This window comes from Ornithorhynchus anatinus, chromosome 13, assembly GCF_004115215.2.
Source record: "Ornithorhynchus anatinus isolate Pmale09 chromosome 13, mOrnAna1.pri.v4, whole genome shotgun sequence".
NCBI lineage: Eukaryota > Metazoa > Chordata > Mammalia > Monotremata > Ornithorhynchidae > Ornithorhynchus > Ornithorhynchus anatinus.
In genome coordinates this window covers 6686603-6706584 of record NC_041740.1, presented here as the reverse complement: position 1 = coordinate 6706584, position 19982 = coordinate 6686603, and the positions used below count along the sequence as shown (strand labels likewise).

The 19982-nt window shown below is 37.6% G+C and overlaps 1 protein-coding gene across 1 annotated transcript in view; it reads right to left on the bottom strand.

Annotated features, from left to right (window-relative positions):
• UBE3C (ubiquitin protein ligase E3C) overlaps nucleotides 1-19982 on the bottom strand; it is a 107302-nt gene that overhangs the window by 21812 nt on the left and 65508 nt on the right. Inside the window, exons 18-19 of the mRNA XM_001510706.4 lie at nucleotides 14754-15001; nucleotides 2933-3145 (exon numbers count right to left, since the gene is read on the bottom strand). Coding sequence (XP_001510756.1) covers nucleotides 2933-3145; nucleotides 14754-15001 — 461 coding nt within the window. The remainder of the gene's footprint in view (nucleotides 1-2932; nucleotides 3146-14753; nucleotides 15002-19982) is intronic.

Below are 19982 nucleotides of genomic sequence, written 5' to 3'. Positions count from 1 at the left end.
CTATTTGTGGTGCCTGACACTGTTTTTGATATCCACTGGATAATGCTGGTGGGATGAGTGGTAAATGCAATCCAGAATAGCATAAGAAATTAGGAGATAAGAAAAAGAGAGATGGATCTAACACAGGCATTCAATTTAAAAAGTTCAATTAATAAACACATTAAAAATAAGACATATGTTGCTCCATTTCCCACTCCTTTCTCCTAATATAGTGGTGAGGTCAGCTCTGAGCACTTTCTAGGGATTAATGACAAGTAGAGAGGAGTTGATGGCCTAAAGCACCATCATTTATCACCAGAATTTGCCCCACACCTTGGTAGTTGCTGCTTAATTAGCAAATGGACATGTGGACTAAGGTTTGGGTGATTTCTGAGGCATGACCTATTACTGACAGTGATTTGGGTGACTTTGAAGGCTCAGTTTGGGACTATGGATTTAAGTCTACAAAGAGCTCAACCTAGGTCTACCTGACTGTTCACACTGCTATGTCTCAGCCTCTATTTGCTTCATTCCTTCCCTGTAAATTGGGAAGCATTCTAATGATGTTTCTGGATGGTTGCAAAAATACTAGCTAACAGAAATTAATTGCAAAACTATGTTAAAAGAAAATTTCATATTGTGTTAATACACTGATAAAATATAAATAAAAAATAACACCCTTTCAATATCTACAGTCAATGCAGGGTCAAGACTGGTGCTTCCCTCAAGACTGTAAACCAACATCTATATTTAAGGGTTATTCTGGAAAATTAACTTTGTACATGGAAAAAATTATATAGGGAGAGGATCAACACATCAATTACAAAACCTTGGAATGAACAGTATACTGAATAACAATTGGTGAGACACCTTAAAGAACCATTCTCAAGTGTCTTTTGTGGGCTCTTCCACTGCCTTCCATCCCCTGTGGGTGTCCCTCAGTGTTGAGTACTGGGTCTCCTATTCTCCATCAACATACACGCCTTTGAGAACTCATTCACTCTCATGGCTTCAACTATCACCTCTATGCAGATAATTCCCAAATCTACATCTCTCCCTCTCTGCAGTCTCACATTTTCTTCTTCCTTCAAGAGATCTCTACTTCATTCATTCATTCAATTTTATTTACTAAGCGCTTACTGTGTGCAGAGCACTGCACTAAGCACTTGATGTCTTGCCGTTACTTCAAATTGACCATGTCCAAAACAGAACTCCTAATCTTCCCATCCAAACCCTGTGCTTCCCCTGACTTTCCCATCACTGTAGACAGTACCACCATCCTTCTTGCCTCACAAGCCCATAACCTTGGTGTTATCTTTGACTCCTCTCTCTCATTCAACCCACATATTCAACCACTAAATCCTATCAGTCCAACTTTTACAACATCGCTAAAATTGTCCTTTCCTCTCCATCCAACTGTATCAGTCTCCGTGCTGACCTTCCTGCCTCCTGTCTTTCCCACTCAAGTCCATACTTCACTATGCTGCCCAGATCATTTTTCTACAAAAACATTCAGTCCATATTTCCCCAATCCTCAAGAACCTCCAAAGGAGGGAAAGGGGGAAATGGAGGGATGGAGGTTAAGCAGCTTTTAAAGTGGATGACCAGCCCATGAATTGACTGTATAAGACATTTTCCCTCCTAAGGCTAGCAAAATCATTAGCAAGAATAAATGTACATATAGAGGAAGTGACTAAGACTAAAGAATACATGTTTCTTAATCATGGCTTATGTGCTTTTTAGTGTAATAAAGCACCACAGAACTGGATTCTAAGTCACAAATATTGTTTTTCACATAAATCCAGAATTGCCAGTACTAACTGAACAGAATGGAGAGATTATTCTATAATAAACAGTCGCACGACATTTTTTGATAGCTTGATAGCAAAACTGAAATAACACCATTTAATTGTAAACCAGCAGCAGATATTCTGAAAAACTAGACTCTGAGTACTCCCCCTCTAGACTGTAAACTCATTCAAGAAACCTGTCTGATAATTTTGCTGTATTGTACTCTCCCACGCACTGCACAAGGTAAGGGCTCAATAAATACCATTGATTGAGCTTTTGTGAGCACTGCCTATGAAGCATGCAAATGATATCCTTGGCATTTCCTCTTTATTTTGGATAAATTAATTTTGAGCAGTCCATTCTAGGTTACTTGGGTGAAAGTTAGGGGTATTAGAGGGTGCATCCATAACCATTTAGGATGGAAGTCACAGAGGGCAACCAGCCCAAAGTTCCTTGTATGCATCCTGCTGCCATTGATGGACACAAAATACTAAGATGGAAGGATCACTGATTGACCTGACCTAGTAAGGCAGTCTTATATTAAGACGAGAAAAATCCTTAGCAAGCCACACCAGTGGCACAAGTAATTTAATATTGTAACCTAAATCCTTAAAGGATTTCAAAAATAGACTTTCCTGCCCCTGTAACCATAAGTATTTTGGAGGAATACATAAATATTTGGAGAAAACCCAGGGGGGCAAAAAAAAAAATCAGTCCCAGAGAGATAAGGAGAAAAAAAAAGCTTCCATATCCTTACTGTTTATAGCCAGGTTAGGTATACAGCACTATACCGCACGCAAAAAATATCAACTGTGGGAGTTCACTATTATTTACTTGCTTTTGCAATTACAACAGCAAGATTATTTCTTAATATGCAAAGGGGAGCTAGTGTGTTCCCACTAAGCATAAAAAGACCCAAAAATCAATTCTCCCAGGAGGGGAAATGCTTCTTTGCTTAAATTTACAACTACAGTATCAATTACCATTTATTGCAAATACAAAGAAGTCAGTAAAGAGGCGGCAAGTTTGGAGTCACACAACCGTTTGTTAGTTTATCTGTATCTTATCGTTTTTACTGCCCAATAGGGATGCAGGATGCAAAGTAATGATTAACTTTTTCAGTTTAGGGAAAGAAAAGACCCTAAACAAGTTCCCCTCTTACCTGTGCCTCTCCTAGGTCGTTATTCACAACTGTAAAGTTTAATCCGAGTTCCTCCACATCATCCTCATAGCTCTTGAGGAAGAGCAAATTCTTATACATTTCTGGATCTAATGAAGCCAGATGATGAATGTCAACATCAGCACTTGTTCCAAGCAACTTGGAAAGGAAAAAGCTAGCGAAAGGCAACTCCACCAGCATATTTTCATAGAGAGCCTATAAATAAGAAAAATGACATTCATTAAAAATTTACAATATGAATCCCCTACAGAATTCCCACCCCTCTCATTCTATTAGGGATGTTGAAGCATGGTGGCATTGTATTATTTCCCTCCCAATGTTTGCAGTCTCAGGTGATTACAATATTTCCGATGTCACTTATGAAAAGGTAAATCTCTAATCAAGAGTTAAGTGAAATAATAATAATAAAAATAACAACAGTGGTATTTGTTAAATGCTTACTATGTGCTAAGCATTGGGGTAGGTAATATTTATGTAGTGGTTAAGCACTTTCTGTGTCAAAAACTGTTCTAAGCACTGAAGTAGATACAAATTAATCAGGTTAGAAACAGCCTCTGTCCCACCTGGGGCTCACAAACTAAGTAGGAGGGAGAATGGCGATTTACAGATGAAGAAACTAAGATACAGAGAAGTTAAGTGACTTGCCTATGGTCACAGTGCAGCAAGTGGAGGAGGCAGGATTAGAACCCATGTCCTCTGACTCCCAGGCCTGCGCTCTTTCCATTAGGCCATGCTGCTTCCTACTTGTAAATCCACAATCCTAATGCAATAGCATAATGAAGTGGATGAGCTTTCTAACCAACAGCTGATTTTCAAAATCAAACATACTATATTGACAGATATATTAGTTCCTGAGTTAGGTATAGAGAATATTCCTTCTCCCTTTCCCCTAAGATCAAATCCAGTTAGTTTATATCTTGAATAAAGAATCATCTTATCAACTAAGATAGATAACAGAAAGGTTTAATGAGCTACACAAACTGCTAGTTCCTGTATCTTCCCTCTGCTGTTCTAATTGTTTCCTAATTAAAATGCTATAACTATAGTAAAAATGTCCCTGATATCCAATACTGAGTGAGGACTGAAATACCAACTTAATAATAGTTCTTGAATTTCAGCAAAGATAACAAATCACAAGAGGGGAAGGGTGTAGGAGAAGGATAGCCTGGATAAAGGACTAAACTGACCACCACTTAGTAAATGGATAATTCACCCCAACATTTTCCCTTACTTTTTCCCTTTCTCCTGCTTGAGGTCTGTATTGCTATGGACTGGATTACTAAAAAAAAATTTTCTTTTTAAAGGGGCAAAATGAGCCCCCAAATGCTGAACAGCACTTAATGACAGTCTAACAAAGAGCAGTGTCAAAAGAACCCTCCAGTTGTTTAAACTTTGGAATGGTTAACACTTTCACACTTCCACTGAGTGCACTTAATTCTACCATTAAAGCTACATGAAAAATGAGTTCAGAGTCAAAGTGAGCATTTTGCATAGAACTACATGATTTATTCAAGGTGTGGAATGCAAGCTCCTCTCTTGTGCTGTTGACTCTAAAAGTAAACTAGAGGTGTAAATCATTGCTATTCAATGTATAAGGTCACTGTTTGCCATTCCGCATTACCAACAATAAAACCATTGTAATTCCTTAAATATATCAAGCTACCTGAATTTAAAATGGAAATTCCATCTATGACTCATAAAATGTAAATGCAGAGGTATAATTTTTTACATAAGGCAGGTTTAAACCTTTAAAGCATTTAATATACAAGCACTAATAAATGATAGCACTAAAAACTATGATCACATCAGCTAAATGGATTATAAATTAAATTTCCATAATGTATGCAACTTAGATACAAATGTAGGCATAAATCAAGGTATTTTCTAAACACAGGTTAATTACACAACTTCAAAAATGGTCTATTTTTTATGCAAAATAATCCACTTAGCATTTTTCATATAGGTCTTAATTCTTAGGCACTTGCAACATTTGCACCTAGAAGCCTATCAATCTCTCCATGTCATGAAAAAATACCAGTAGGTATATTGAAGAAACTTGTAAGTTATTTTTCAAGTGTCTGTCTTTTATGAGTGTTTATTGCTAGAAATTGTGCCAAAATGATTGGAAATAAAAAGGATTAATTATAGTAGAAGCCTTTTAATATAAGTGAGTGCAGTCGCAATGCAATTAATGCAAATTGTGGCGCTATCAGGAGAATAAATGTGAACAACATCACAGGCCATTTTTGTTTGCTGCCAAATAACTTTAGTAATTTACTACATTAAGAATCAATAAAAATATAATGCTTTTCAAATGCATCACTATCAATCTTCAGGTAGTTCTAAAGTGAACATTTATAACTTAATCTAAAAACTATATAAGCTCTGATGTCCCATTTTAAAGCCACCTTAATTATGAAGTTAGATAATAATTTTAATTATTTCAAGTAATGTTAGCCAAAAATCTTGAATTGTGACAATGACAAAAAAGATAGGAGGAAAACATTAATTCTGAAGGCTAAAAAAACTGAGTCAGCAATTGCCATTGGCTACTAAAATATTTTACAGATTTAAATCTCCTTAAAGAAAGGAATCATATCTATCCTTAACTAGATACGTCTAGTATAGTGTTACATATTAGTCAGTTAATGGAAGGATTTGCTATTGTTTGATGCATTTTAGCACAAGAGCAGGATTTAAATGGGTTAAAGTTGACCTGATATATGATATGGCTTCATCACACATGCATCCTTCTTTCCTTTATTCAATAGTATTTATTGAGTGCCTGTGTGCTGAGCACTGTACTAAACTTCTAAAAAAGTACAACAAAAAATAAAAAACAGGTCTTGCTTCCAAGGAGCTTTCCATCATTGAATGGGGAGAAAGACAGGCATAAACTATGGAGCAGGAGCAGGGGAGAAATGCTACATACAATAGCATACATATATTGCATACATACAATAGAAGCAGCATGGCCTAGTGAAAAGAGCAGGGCCTGGGAGTCTGAGGGCCTGGGTTCTAATCCCAGCTCCACCACTTGTCTGCCATGTGACCTTGGACATGTCACTTCTCTGTGTCTCAATTCCCTCATCTGCAAAATTTATGGAAGTCCAACTGATTGACAGCTGTCACCCATGGGTAATAATGATTATGGTATTTGTTAAGTGCTTACTATAAAAAAAAAAATAAATAAATGTTGGTATTTGTTAAGCGCTTACTATGTGCAGAGCACTGTTCTAAGCGCTGGGGTAAACACAGGGGAATCAGGTTGTCCCACGTGGGGCTCACAGTCTTAATCCCCATTTTACAGATGAGGGAACTGAGGCACAGAGAAGTTAAGTGACTTGCCCACAGTCACACAGCTGACAAGTGGCAGATCTGGGATTCGAACTCATGAGCCCTGACTCCAAAGCCCGTGCTCTTTCCACTGCGCCACGCTGCTTCTCGACATGTGACAGGCACTGTACTAAGAATGGGATAGATACAAGCAAATTGGATGGGACACAGTCGTCCCTGTCCCATGGGGGACTCACATTCTCAATTCCCATTTTACAGATGAGGTAACTGAAGTACAGAGAAGTTAAGTGACTTGCCCAAGGTCACACAGCAGACAAGTGGTACAGGCGGTATTAGAACCCATGACCTTCTGACTCCCAGGACCATGTTCTATCTACTATTATGCCCTGCACTGCTCCCCATCAGTCCAATAATTCTGGGGAATCACCTGAAAACCCCCAGGCCAGCAGGAGGGAGGGGGAACACTGCTAACCTCTTAAGAATGCCTAAGTCACCCAATGAGAGAGAAGGAGTAGAGAAGAGAGGGAGGATAAAGGGATGCTTTCTTTAGTATGCCCTCAAAAGCTGGTGGAACTGTGCCCAAGTATAGGGTAGTCTAAAATTGGACAGAAGTCTTCACTTTGATATTGACTTTATCTCTCCTCAACACTTGATAGCAAGAATGGTAAAAACTTGGCCCTGGATATCATTTGGTCTAAAACATACTGGAAATCTGGTATTTTGTTAAATTGTTTTCTGGCAGAAAACCCTAACCCCACCCACCAGCTCTGAACAATCATTCTGGGACTCTTACTCAGAAGCTGAGGCCCTCACAATCCAGACTACTTCCACCACTGATTATAGCTGAGAAATGGAATTCATCTAGGGATTCAATACTAGTTCTCCTTCCTACATACGAGTGGGATTCCCATGAGGGACAGATTGTGTCCAAATCATTATCTTGTGTCTACTCCAGTGCTTAGTATTTATGCATTTACAAGTTATTATTATTATTACAACAGCACTATTACCCTGTACATGACACAAACCAACCCATTATTTATATTTATGACTAAAAAACCCTGAGTAACAGTAAAATTTGTTTAGATTTCACTTCATAAGTAGAAAATACTGAAGGATTATTTTCTAATCTTGCTAAAAGCAAATAAAATATTTTTCAAATACCTTTAATAAGAATTGCCAAATTCTTAATAGACGTTTATTAATGACATGAAACAACCATAAAAGAGCATAGTTCTCAGGAGGGGTAAATTTCTCAGATAAGGCAATGGCATTTGCAAATTGGGCATTATCTTTGATTTCTTGCCCGCTGGAAAGGCTGAAGGTCAGCCAGAACAAGTTCTTGCTTTTTTGGATAATTAAGTGCTTCAGATGAGGAGAGCTTGCTTGCGAAAGTTGCTAAAGTCAATGTAAAAATCTAAAACTGATTGGGAGATTGTGATAAGTGGGGATTGAACTAGTGATTGACAATTGAAAATTACCTGCAAAATCTAAGGGAAGAGATATCTTTAATGTATGCCATCATATTAAATTCCATTGGCACTAGTCAGGTCAAGGATTTAAACCATGGTGACCCTGAGTGAGTTTTTGGATTCACAATGAAGAGTCATTTTACAGGGTAATTAAAAGAACCAAAAACATTTGCACTACTAAAACCCTTCACATCTGTTTAAATTACTAGCATTTACTGCAATCTAGTTTTACAACCTCAGCAGATTCAGTGAGGTTCTGCTAAGAGCAAACTGAAACAGAAATCTAACTTATGATACAGCAGAATTTATCTTCTTTATTCTCTTAGGTACGCAGATTCCCTGTATTTGAAAAACTTGAGATAAATACGCCAATGGCCATTAAGTACCCAGCAAGTATAAAAACAAAATTCTATCAAAACACAAAATTAGAAATCAGACTGCAGCATCAGAGGCTTTGTGAATTAATCTAGTCTACAGACACACTGCTCATATGAAATCAATATTTTTAAAGCAGAAACTATACATTTTTCAAATAGAATTCAAATATTATAAAGTATTTACTTCAATAAATATTCTCAACTTAATTGACTTAAATGGATCTAGGTGCTTCTAACTGTGAAAAAAGATCAAGATGCCATTACCACATACTTTAACTGTTTATTTATTCCCTGTCTTGAAGCCTGATTTAGAGGCAATAAAATGCAATCACTACACAAACCAGAAGCAGGAATCATCTGCTAATGGAACTTTTAATTGAGAAGTGACCACTGACATGAGGTAATTCTTCCCATGTAGGATTACTTGTGAAGACCTCTGTACACTTTATCACGGTAAACAATCACTAACATATGCATTAAAGAAAATTTAAATACATTATGACCTAATAAATATCACAATCAATCAATAACCTCTTTCCTCCACTTACAGATTTAGTGTTAAAATACCACACTATTAGTGTTATAATACCACACTGTTTTAGTTATGGACATATATTTACAAGGTTGATATTAAGTTTAACCATTTATAATCAAAATATAATTGGATATGGTAAGCAAACCAGTCACAAAGGAAATAATTGACAGGAAAAATCATTGGCACCTGAAAATATTTCTCAGGACAAGGGGTTAAAGCTTTCCAAGCCATTATCTATTTATCTAGACCCTTGTGCTAACTGTCCCTGTTGATGAATCATCTTGGCTTGGGGGGGTTATTATTTTCATGAAGATTCCACCTCAACCTACCAAGTGATCACGACAAATAAAGCTGAACAAAATGGAGATAAAAGAGGTAAACACAAAAGCCCTTCTGCAGAAGGGTCCATAACCTACAGCACAATCTCTACCTCATGTCTCACATACCAGGGCATGCAAGGTCAGGTGAGCCTAATGAAAATTGCCTACTTGGATTTAGGCCTAAATCAAGAATTTGTAGCATAAAACAGTCTATCTAAAATACATAATCTACACGGATCCTTTTGCTACGGTCACAGATAGCTATAAACAGTAGAAAGCAAAAGCCAGCCTTCGAGGCGGGCTGTCCAATATCTCTACCCCAACATCCTCAACGCAACTGATTTTCACAGAACTCCAAACAAGCTGCCTAAGGTTTATGCTTCAAGCTAGCAACCCTTAAGGAGTGGCTTTACTAAAAGCTATTAATACTGTTTAATCACTGTAGGCCATGTCAGCAGTCTCTAAACCTGATTTCTAAAAAGCAAATTATCAAAAGGGTGAATTAACCGACCAAGAGTCATATGTATCACCTCCTCCCTCAATTTGGGGACAAAGAAATTTTCGTAGAAGCTACTATTCCGATAAAAATCTGGACATGCTGCCCCAAGAAAATTCTACATTTCGGGTAAAAGGGTTTCTTTCTTGGGCTCTATTAAAGCTACAGGTGTGAGCATCCTCCAGTAAAATTTCAAAGGTGTCAATTCTGTTCTAACCAGTGGTTGAATTCCACCTCTTGAATTTCCCATCAGACCTAATCTAGGCAATGTTACAGTGATGTTGTTGTTATGGTCAAGAGGCTTTCATCACTTTAAGCCTGTAAGTCAAGGCACTCATCTTTGAAAAATACACCGAATATTCTCTCAAGTATTTGCTAGGTCTGGCTAGGAAAATGGCAGAAAGCATGTGGGACTAATTATTACTTTCATGTAAAAGTTTCTGTCCTGAGGTCAGAACTGTGAACCGTGTCAGCTCTTGACTACGTCATTATCTATCATAGAGCCTTTCACAGACTCAGGACAGCCTGCACGTCTCATGGGACCAGAGCAGACTGGGTTGGATGTAACTGGCACAAAGTAAAGCCTCATCAAGTTTAAGACAGGATCCAAGTGTTTTCTAACATCCCCTACCCCTTTTTCAAGATAAGGGAGCACTTCCAACACTTCCAGCTTGGCACACTTGATGCAACTGCTACTGGGTCAGACCCCAAAATTCCTGCTCTACTCTATGGAAGAGTCAAAGCTACCTATGTCGCTGTTGTTCTACTGTACTTTCCCAAAGTGCTTAGTACACTGCTCTGCACACAGAAAGCGCTTAATAAATATGATTGAATGAATGAATGGAGGATTAACAGGAACCCCAATACGCACATTCTGGCTGTGCTCCTGTCCTGTAATTTAACAAAAATTAAATTAAAAAAGGAACTTTATATTTGACTATTTTTATCATTCTCTATTCTACACCAAGCTCCTTAAAACTGTTATATGAAGCATTAGGCATAATTATAAATTTCCCCATCATACATTGCTTATTTTAAGTGTATTAGATATTTCTCATGGATTACAGTACTAATATCATTATTAAAAACAATATAACTTTTAATCATTTGAGGAATATTAAGAATCATATTTATTGAGTGTTTACTTTGTGCAGAGCACTGTAGTAAGCACTTGGGACAGTACAATATAACAGAGTTGGTGGGCAGGGAACCTATAGTTGAAGTTATAGTCTAGAGGACAAGATTAAATTTTAAAGCATAATCCAAAATATTACAAGTATAAAAAGGGAAAGTATTTTAATAGATGACTATATAATTCACTGTTCCAAGGAGGAGCTTTCTTTCCCAAATACTTGGTAGAGTGCTCTGCACACAGCAAGCATTTAATAAATACCACTGATGAAGAATGTCTGTATTGATCAAGCAGTCTACAGTAGTGGATTCCAAAATATTTTTTCATAAGTGTACTTCATTGGTTCCTGCAAAATGCATAAGTGCCTCCATTTCAAGCATCATTATCTACTGGAAAGAGCTCAGGGCTAAGAGTGCTAATCCTAGACCTGGCTCTAATCCCCACTCCACCACTCACCTGCTGGGTGAATTTAGGTGAGTCACTTAACTTCTCTGTGCTTCAGTTTCATATGTAAAAATGGGGATAATTTACCTGTTCACTCTCCCCCCAGTCTGTGAATCCCATGTGGGACATAGACTGTGCTTGATCTGACTGTACTGATGATCTACCCCATGATTTAGTATACAGTGATTGGCCAATTCTAAAGCTTAGTAAAGCCCACCAATCACTATTATTCTGCCTCCTTGTGCAATGAATGACCCTCTCCTTTCGCTCTCCCTAACAGTCTTAAAAAGGCCTACCCTTGGTAGGCAGGCTTCAACCTGGGGTTTAGCAACACCTCCATTTCATTCTTGCTTGGGCTGTGGGAGAGGGAGGCATTCCCCACTGCTCCTGGTGAGCACAATTGGGATAACTGTACAAGTGCCACACTCTGAACCTACGAAGGGCTGCTCTCAGGAGGGGGAAGATTGGCTGAGTGTTTGAGCCTCATATCTGCTGACCTAAGTCCGACTCTAGATATTTTGTCCATTCTACTCTCCTGCACTTCTTTTGTTTACACAGACATGTTTTTCACTCACTTCCCTTATGTGATTCTTCATTATTTATCAAGATGTCTGTGTCATTTGTCTGTCCACATTCATGCTGTCTGCCTTCAGATACATATAACATTATGAAGTTCACGGCCAGTACGTGTTTAACTCAAATATTAAGCCCTTAGTACAAAGCCATGCACAGAAAGGTGCTCTAATACATGCAAGATAATGGTTATAACATACATCTATTCAAATTGCTGTTCTTTTATATGGTATTTGTTTAGCACTATGTGCCAGGCATTGTACTAGGCTCTGTGGTAGATACGAGCTGATTAGGATGGAGACAGTCCATGTCCCACAGAGCACTCACAATCTTAATCCCCATTTTATAGATGGGAAAACTGAGGCATAGAGAAGTTAAGGGATGTGTCTAAGATCACAGAGCAGGCAAGAGACAGAGCTGGGATTAGAACACAGGCCTATCTTCCTTTTATATAAATATTTATGCAGAGTTGAGGATTTTGGAGGAGATAAATTTAAGAATACATTCCCTGGTCCTACTCTTTTAAGGCAATCCGCCAATTAATGGCTACTCATCTCTAGCTCTAAAAGGGGAAAAAAAAATCCTCAAAAATTCTATGATATCTAAAATTATGCAAGGAAATACAATCGATTTTTTTTCTGAAGGAACAAGGAACCAACTAAAGTTTGGCTCCTATGACTATACACTACATAACTTCACCTTTTGCAAGAAAGTTTCAGGTACATCTTTAAATGTTACTGACTCTCTATATATTCCTAAATGGAAAAGATTATGATATCATAACCACCCCTGGCCTCCAGAAGAGGGCATAGGAAAGAAACTGTGGATGAAACATCCCTTTCTTCCTTTGAAGCACTATTTAAAAAGATTCCAATCTTTCAAATTAGATTCATTTGTAAAGTAATCCACAATAAAGACCCTAAATGTAAATATAAAACCAAGAAGAAAGCAAAATAAATCTAGATAATTAGAAGAGAAAAAAAATTTATCATTAAGATAGCTGCTCCAACATAAAACAATTACTTTTTCATCCAAAAATTCATAAGATCATTCAAGATAACTGAGTCAATTAAAAAGAATCATTGCTAAAGAATACATTAAAACTTAAGAGGAAGATGGAGGAAAATCTGGTTTATACACTAAATGAATCCCTAGGGTACTGAAAATACCCTTATTTGGATAGGAGCTGTTATCTTCATGCACAGAATTTATGTAAATTATAAAAAATTTAATGTATTTGTTTTCTGATAATGGAAACTTTAAGACAGTTTTCAACGGCCACACTGTTTACATTTTACTTTCATACAAATAAGAAATCACTGTGGTTGCTTGACTGCTTCCTCTGCAGCATATGTAATTTATTTACAAAAAGGCTTTTAATAATGTCCTGCAGCTTTTGAATAATACTTTGCAAATGGATAAATGGATGCATTCTTTGGAAATGGATGAATGAGTATTCAATAAGGTCTTTAACTTCCACCACAAAGCTGGCAGATATTGAATAGCAAGGCCGTGCCTTATCTTCCTGGTCAATTCATCAGCTCACCAAACATGCCCCAAAAGAAGTGCCTCTGCACCTGGGGAAAGCTAGTTATTTAATAACACTGTCATCTCATACCTCAGGCAAATGTACAGTAAATGCAAGACCCATGCTTTCAAATGAAATATTTTCGCTGACTTCAAAGATAAAAGCAGAAAGTCAACCTGTTGAGATACGTTTTCATTTACTCAAGTTGGGCGTCCATTTCTTTCTGAAAGCAAAACCCTGACTGGGTCGGGGTGTACATGCTCTCCAGGAATAGTTGTTCAGGAGAAAAAAAAATACCTCTAAGGACCTGCCTGCTCTGGCTTCCCAACCCAATGAGGCTTCTTGGGTTCAGACTCCATTCTCACTAGACAAGGTTCCTTTTTACTCTCTAAAGATATAAGGTATCAAAATGAGTAAGGTAAATGTGTTAATGTCAACTACACAGAAAATGGCATTTTGATCAAAGGCTCAACAAAACCATAAGAGAATAGAAGGTGTGACATTACCCCAAGTGGATACAACACTTACCTCTGGTTAATCAAAGCTCAGCTGCCAAAGCAAGCTGATAAAACATAAAATGAAAGCTTTGGTTGTGCTCTTTGCATTTTGGGGAGATTAAACATTCGTTGACTACCAAGGGTCTAAACAAGCACAGAGTCTCCTCGAGGCATACGGAAGAAGGAGTGAAAAGGGTAGAGAGCCTAGTGGAACCAGAATTCTGAATTTCAACATTCTTTATACATTTTGAATGACAGCTGTAGTCATTTTTCGTACAAGGCCATCCTAACAATTCTAAAATTACTAAGTTCGCTGCAACTATGCAAATAATAATTTTTGTCATTATACTTCACTGTTCTAATGCAGCATTTTTCAAACTGGGGTACAGTGGCCTAGGGAATCAATTCTTTTCCTCTTCCTGATTCCAGGAACAATTAGGACAGGATCCTTTCAATGTAGATGTCAACAACATTGACAGTTTAACTTCACTGGAAGAAAATAGTCATATGAGCTTTGGGGATTCCTTAAATTGATTTTCAATCAATCTCATTTGGAAGACTTTGGGCTATTTTTGAGACCTGATTATAGTAAACTGTCAACCAAAGTGCTGAAACACTCTGTGCCAAAATATATTTATAAGAATGGGCGTCTCACGGGCAAGTCTCTTCATAACAGCAAAATTCAACCACTGAGCCTTTTGTAATCTGGCTTCAGGAAATCACTCCTTTCTCATCTAGTAAATTAATTGTTTTATTACAATAGTGTTTTCTTCATTTTTATTAATTTTGTTGGCTTGTGAATTTAATAAAAATAAAAATAGAGTAGTTCTATAACAATCATACAGCCATATACACTGACTTAGAAATTAACAATTGGCAATTGTTTTCTTAATTAATAGTAATGCATTTAACCTTCATGAAAAAAAATTTTAAAAAGAAAAACACCAAGACAGGATTCCAACGGAACTTAAATAGCCAGTAATATTAAAATACAATATATCAACAGATTCAGACAAAAGCTCCCCTAACATGCTAATGAAATCAATTTTCACTTAATCAAACCTCAAAATATTTTCTGCTAAAAATAAACAGACTTCAATTTCACTTATATGCATATAATGGATAAATTTACCTTTCCCAGCATTCTTCCTAAGAAGTAGTAGTGTCTGGCAAAAGAGTCTCCAACGAGCATCTGAGCAGCAGGATTTGGATAAAGGAGCCCTTCATTAGTGGTTTTAAAAAATCCCTGGTTGGGGTTAAACCCTGATTTCAGCAGCTCATTCAAAAACTCTCTGAATATCCCGCCACCATCTATGCCGGCTTCATCCAGACCGTGAGCATTAAGCAAATGTACACGAATGCGTTTTTTCAAATCTGGCTCTAAGTGGGGGGAAAAAAAAGAAAAATCACATTTAAGACCAAGGACACTTTAGTTTGCACCTCTCTTAATTACTTTTCAATTTGTATAAATATTTGAAAGCACCCCCAAGCAGATTCCACATAAAAGGAGAAAGCAGAGTGCAAGACTTCTGAGATATGTTTCCCTGGTTAGAATGGTACAGTTTTCACTATACTAAAAAAAAGAGAAAAGACATTTTGGAAGAAAGGTAAATATACTTTTCTTAAATTAAAATAATTGAAATATTCCAACAGTTGCTAACAATGTCTTCAGTAAGTGAAAGACTGGGGAGCAGTGGGAAACTCTTTTTTATTTTGAGATGATGGGGGGGGGTTCAAAAAGATAGTTGCTGGTCGAACAGAATCATTCAGAGGAACCAAGTTGGAGAAGAAAACCCAGTGAGGCCTATTCAATTACATAACGACCTGAAAAAGAAGAAATGTAGCCCTTAAAAAACCCCAGAAAGAATAATATAATTTATGGATGCTGTGAGGCAAGTATCTCAAGGTTAACTCGGCCTCTTATTCTTCTAAGTACCATAATTGATGGAAATGTAAAGTTCCATTGAGAGGTATCCTCTGCTTTAGAATCTTGTAAAATATTATAAATATGCTTCTATGATGATTTGTTTCATCAATTGTCTAGTATAAACTGTAATTGTCTTCTGTTTAATTTATTCCACAGATTATTTGGAAGCTATGAAATGAAGTTGTTCATTTCCTCTCGATTTCCTCATCCTTGTTTATGTCAAGTAGTTGACAGTACTCAGGTTGTCTGGTTTCTTCCTGGGCCAAAGCCATTCAACTTTACAGCTAAAGTACCATAACAGGGTAGCAAATGTATTTTATGATATGATTCATGAACTTGTATGGGTGCTATAAATGTCATCATCTTTTACCTTTTTGAAGGCAGAGTGCAGCACTCGCAACTTTTAGATCCACTCATCTTTATAGTGTACTCTACTGCTATGAGCATACTAAAATCCTGACCGATTAGAAATCATGTCAGAGAAGAGATACTTGAAAGCAAAAAAAAACAGCGTTATGGTGCTTGAAAAATATAAGCTCTTTATATTACTCCTTATTACTAATAGCTCTTCCCTCTTGTTGACCAATCAGAAGAAAGGTTTCACATTTGTCCTCTAGTGTCATTTACTAGGACCTCTGCTGGTGAAATTTATCATAGAGGCAGAAGTTGGTTCGCCTTCCTCTTAAAAGTCTAGAAAACAAGTGGAACAGTAATGGAATGCTATCCAGCTAACCCATTCTTCAATCTGCAAATTTTTAATGACCAGGTCTTGGTTTACTATGGTAAACCAGCAGCTAGGCAACAAGAAAATTAATTTGGGATTAAACCAATCAAAACAAATCTGCTAAAGTCTCTTGTTCATTTTTATTTGGAACGGGTACAAAGAGTTTTAGGTGATCAAATTAGATTGCCCTAGGAACCATGCTTTTTATTATTATTATTGTTGGGACCAAGGTCTCTTGCTACAGAAGCCATAACATATTAAAGTCCTTTAAATTATTATTTTAATTTTATAATCAGAAAGAGAAGTTCCATATAAACCAGTCTGGAAACACTGGCGATATTTTTTTAATAGTGACTAATGTAGAAGTTCAATGACAGTACCACATAACCCCCAAAAGACTAGTTTTCTTTTCACTATTCCTAGAGTTTTTTCCTTTTGAAGTGCCTTCATTATGACAATTCAAAAAAACACACAGGTCATGCTGTCACAACCAACATGTTTAAAGAAGATCTTTCAATTAACAATTCCCATTTTAGTTTAAACATGCACAGGGCAAATCTAACAGACAAGCAACAGCAGAACCAGCACTTCATAAACCACGCCAGTGAACTTGCCTTCAGAGCCTTATGGGCAATGTTTTTCAGGCTTTTCCACGCCCTGACCCCATTCCCCAGATGCTGATGCCATGAGAATAGGCTTAGAAAATTCCCCAGAGTCCTGGTGGGTTGAGTGGCAGAAGACAGAGTCAGCAACAGAGCCACTGGCTTCTAATAGAAAGCAGCAACCAATCCAGTGAACTCTCAGGCCAATTAAGAGGCTCTAGCAAAAGCATGCCCTCAACCTAAACTTTCAAATTCTTCTGTACTTGTAACATAAAAGTACTGATAGCAGAGTCTCGTTAGCTAGCTAAATAAAATACTGTTAGCACTGGGAAAATGCCAGTGGATTCCATACATTTTTTTCAACCATTAGGTTTACCCCCCCTAGCATTACAGCCAGTGTGTAAGACCTTATCACCATTTTCTATTTATTCCTTAAAGGACTCCAGGAGTGGAAGTTCACATAATTATTATCTATTCAAGTTGTAGAATTAGTTGTCCAGTACCCTGTGACTTCAGTAAGTGGCTTCTGAGAAAAAAAATATATATATACATATATATCTCTCTCTACAATTTTGTCTAGTTTACTCTTAGCACTTGGAAGGACACTTTTTCATGAACATTATCCCTTAAAGAGTATTAAAATAAGTTTTCATTACAATTTTTGAGTTCACAGATACTTCCGTAGTGTTGACCACAATACACTACCAACCCTGAGAGACAAGGTGCAAACGATTCAAAAGAGATCTTTGACTTGACTTGAGATCTTTGACTTCTGGCTGTGAATTGCTAAAAGGGTTCAAAAGTTTTAGTGTGCTCCATGTTATATTGCCAAACCCAAATGAGGAGGTGGGGGGGAGATGACAGAGGGTCCAACACAAAATTAAAACCTAAATCATATGGTATGCTTTCCTTTGATTAAATTGAAATACCAGTCAATAATAAAGTTTCATGTTAAATGTATTGGCTGCATTTTTTAAGCTACCTACTGAAATATTCTCGCATTTTTGTTGGCAGTAAACGTGTGATCCACTTTAGAGTAGAGAACTTGCAAATTTTAGTTGGAGACATGTCTGTGGAGAGCTGAATTGGAAGTCAGGAAGTCACAGAGTGTGGACCCCTTGAGCAGCTGCCCTAGACCTTAGCAGGGAATCAGCCATGTCCTTTGGCTACTAGTGGTTTAGGGTAGTGACTTTTACCTTCCATGCCATATGTTCTAAAGCTGGATTTTCAACTGATTTTTGAAACTGAACCCGTGCTACCTCACAGTTCCATCGGACCCCGCTGACCCGCCCTCCCCGCATTCATTCATCCCTCTCCTCACTGACTTAAATTAGGTGCAGACAGAGGGAGTGAAAAGTTACAGCTAGAACAGATTACAAGAGAAACTGCTCCTGTTGCCATTGCTGGCTCTCTGGATTTGGGGCATCTGGGGCTACTTTTTGTTGCACTCCTTTCTTACCTGGCCCTGTTCCTGCTGTAATGGGTGTACCAGTTACAGTCCTTTGAATATCATTACAGGCACTCATACCACTAGCTAAAACACTAAGAAGAAACAAGTAATATTTAAAGGTCAGTGTTTTCAAGGAGTGATTCTGGGACATCCTCAATGCTCTAAATGGCAAACATATCTGTGAGAAAATCCTGAAACTCCTCAGTTAACCCCAAAAATGGGTTACACCCTGCCAGGTGAGTAAACTATTTTCTGGGAGGCAATTGGGCAGATATGGGAGAGTACTAGCTTTCAGGTCACTGCAAAGTCACTTCATGCACAGCAGTAGCAGGATCTGGTTTCCTACACTTGGTAGCTGTATTTATATTCAACAGCTGCTTTTCTCCTGATCCTTGGTAGGAGAGGAAGCTGTTGTAAAAAGGGTTCTGCTTTTTAATAAATGATAAGATTGCATGTTTAGTAAGAAAGCAAACAGATATTTGCCTTTCTTTAAAATAGCAAAGCATACATAAAGTATAGTATTGTGCACACTTCTCAACACTTCAGCAGTAGTGATAATTAAACATGTGACCACTATAAAAAGGCATTTATAAGGAAGAACATGAGCGATCTTATCGGAGAGTTCACAGGATATGTACAGGAATCTTACTCTGGAGACAACATTTTTCAGTGTCTAGATTAAAAACGACCTGCTTTTAAGCTTTGGAAGTATTGATGCACTTTCAGTGGTAATGTTAAATGCCCTCTAAAGGCTAAAAGACTAAAGTTATTACGCAGAGAAAATAATTCACTAGTCACGAGGATCTTTTTCTTCTATACAAAAATCCTACTCTGTCAACACTTGCAACAGCTTTGTTCCCTGAGAAAATCGACGTTGTAGAATTCCTATTCAAGTTGTAGAATTCTATACAAAAATCCTACTTTGTCAACACTTGCAACAGTTTTTTTTTCCCCTGAGAAAACCAAATGTTTCTGAAAACTTTTGACACCTGTTCAATCTCTTGCATAAGCACTCTGTCTGCTTTGTACATGTGACAGCTAAGGCCCGTTCTTCCAGACAAAATAATAATCCAAAAGTTACCATCCATGGCATCTTCTAGCACTAAGAACCATATAAACACACACATACACTGTGTGAAAATATAGCACAGTAGCAATGGCCTATGTAACACTCATAGGATGGATGCTAATTACCTACTGCTTCCCGATTCTGAACTCTGTCTTGCATTCAAACCTTCCAACCTAAAAAAGTTGGAGTGGCAGTGAAATAAAACAAAGCATATGTGCACGGGCCACAAGTGAAGAGGAGTTGCTATTTGACCACCCTTTTTCTAGTACTTGTTTGCGATCAATGAGTCATACTGACTGAGCGTTTACTGTGTGCAGAGCACTGAACTAAGCGCTTGGGGGAGTCGACTCTGCTACTGGTCAGCTGTGTGACTGTGGGCAAGTCACTTCACTTCTCTGTGCCTCAGTTCCCTCATCTGTAAAATGGGGGTGAAGACTGTGAGCCTCACGTGGGACCACCTCATTCCCCTGTATCTACCCCAGCGCTTAGAACAGTGCTCTGCACGTAGTAAGCGCTTAACAAATACCAATATTATTATTATTATTATTACAATATAACAGAGTTGGCAGACATGTTCTCTGTCCACAAT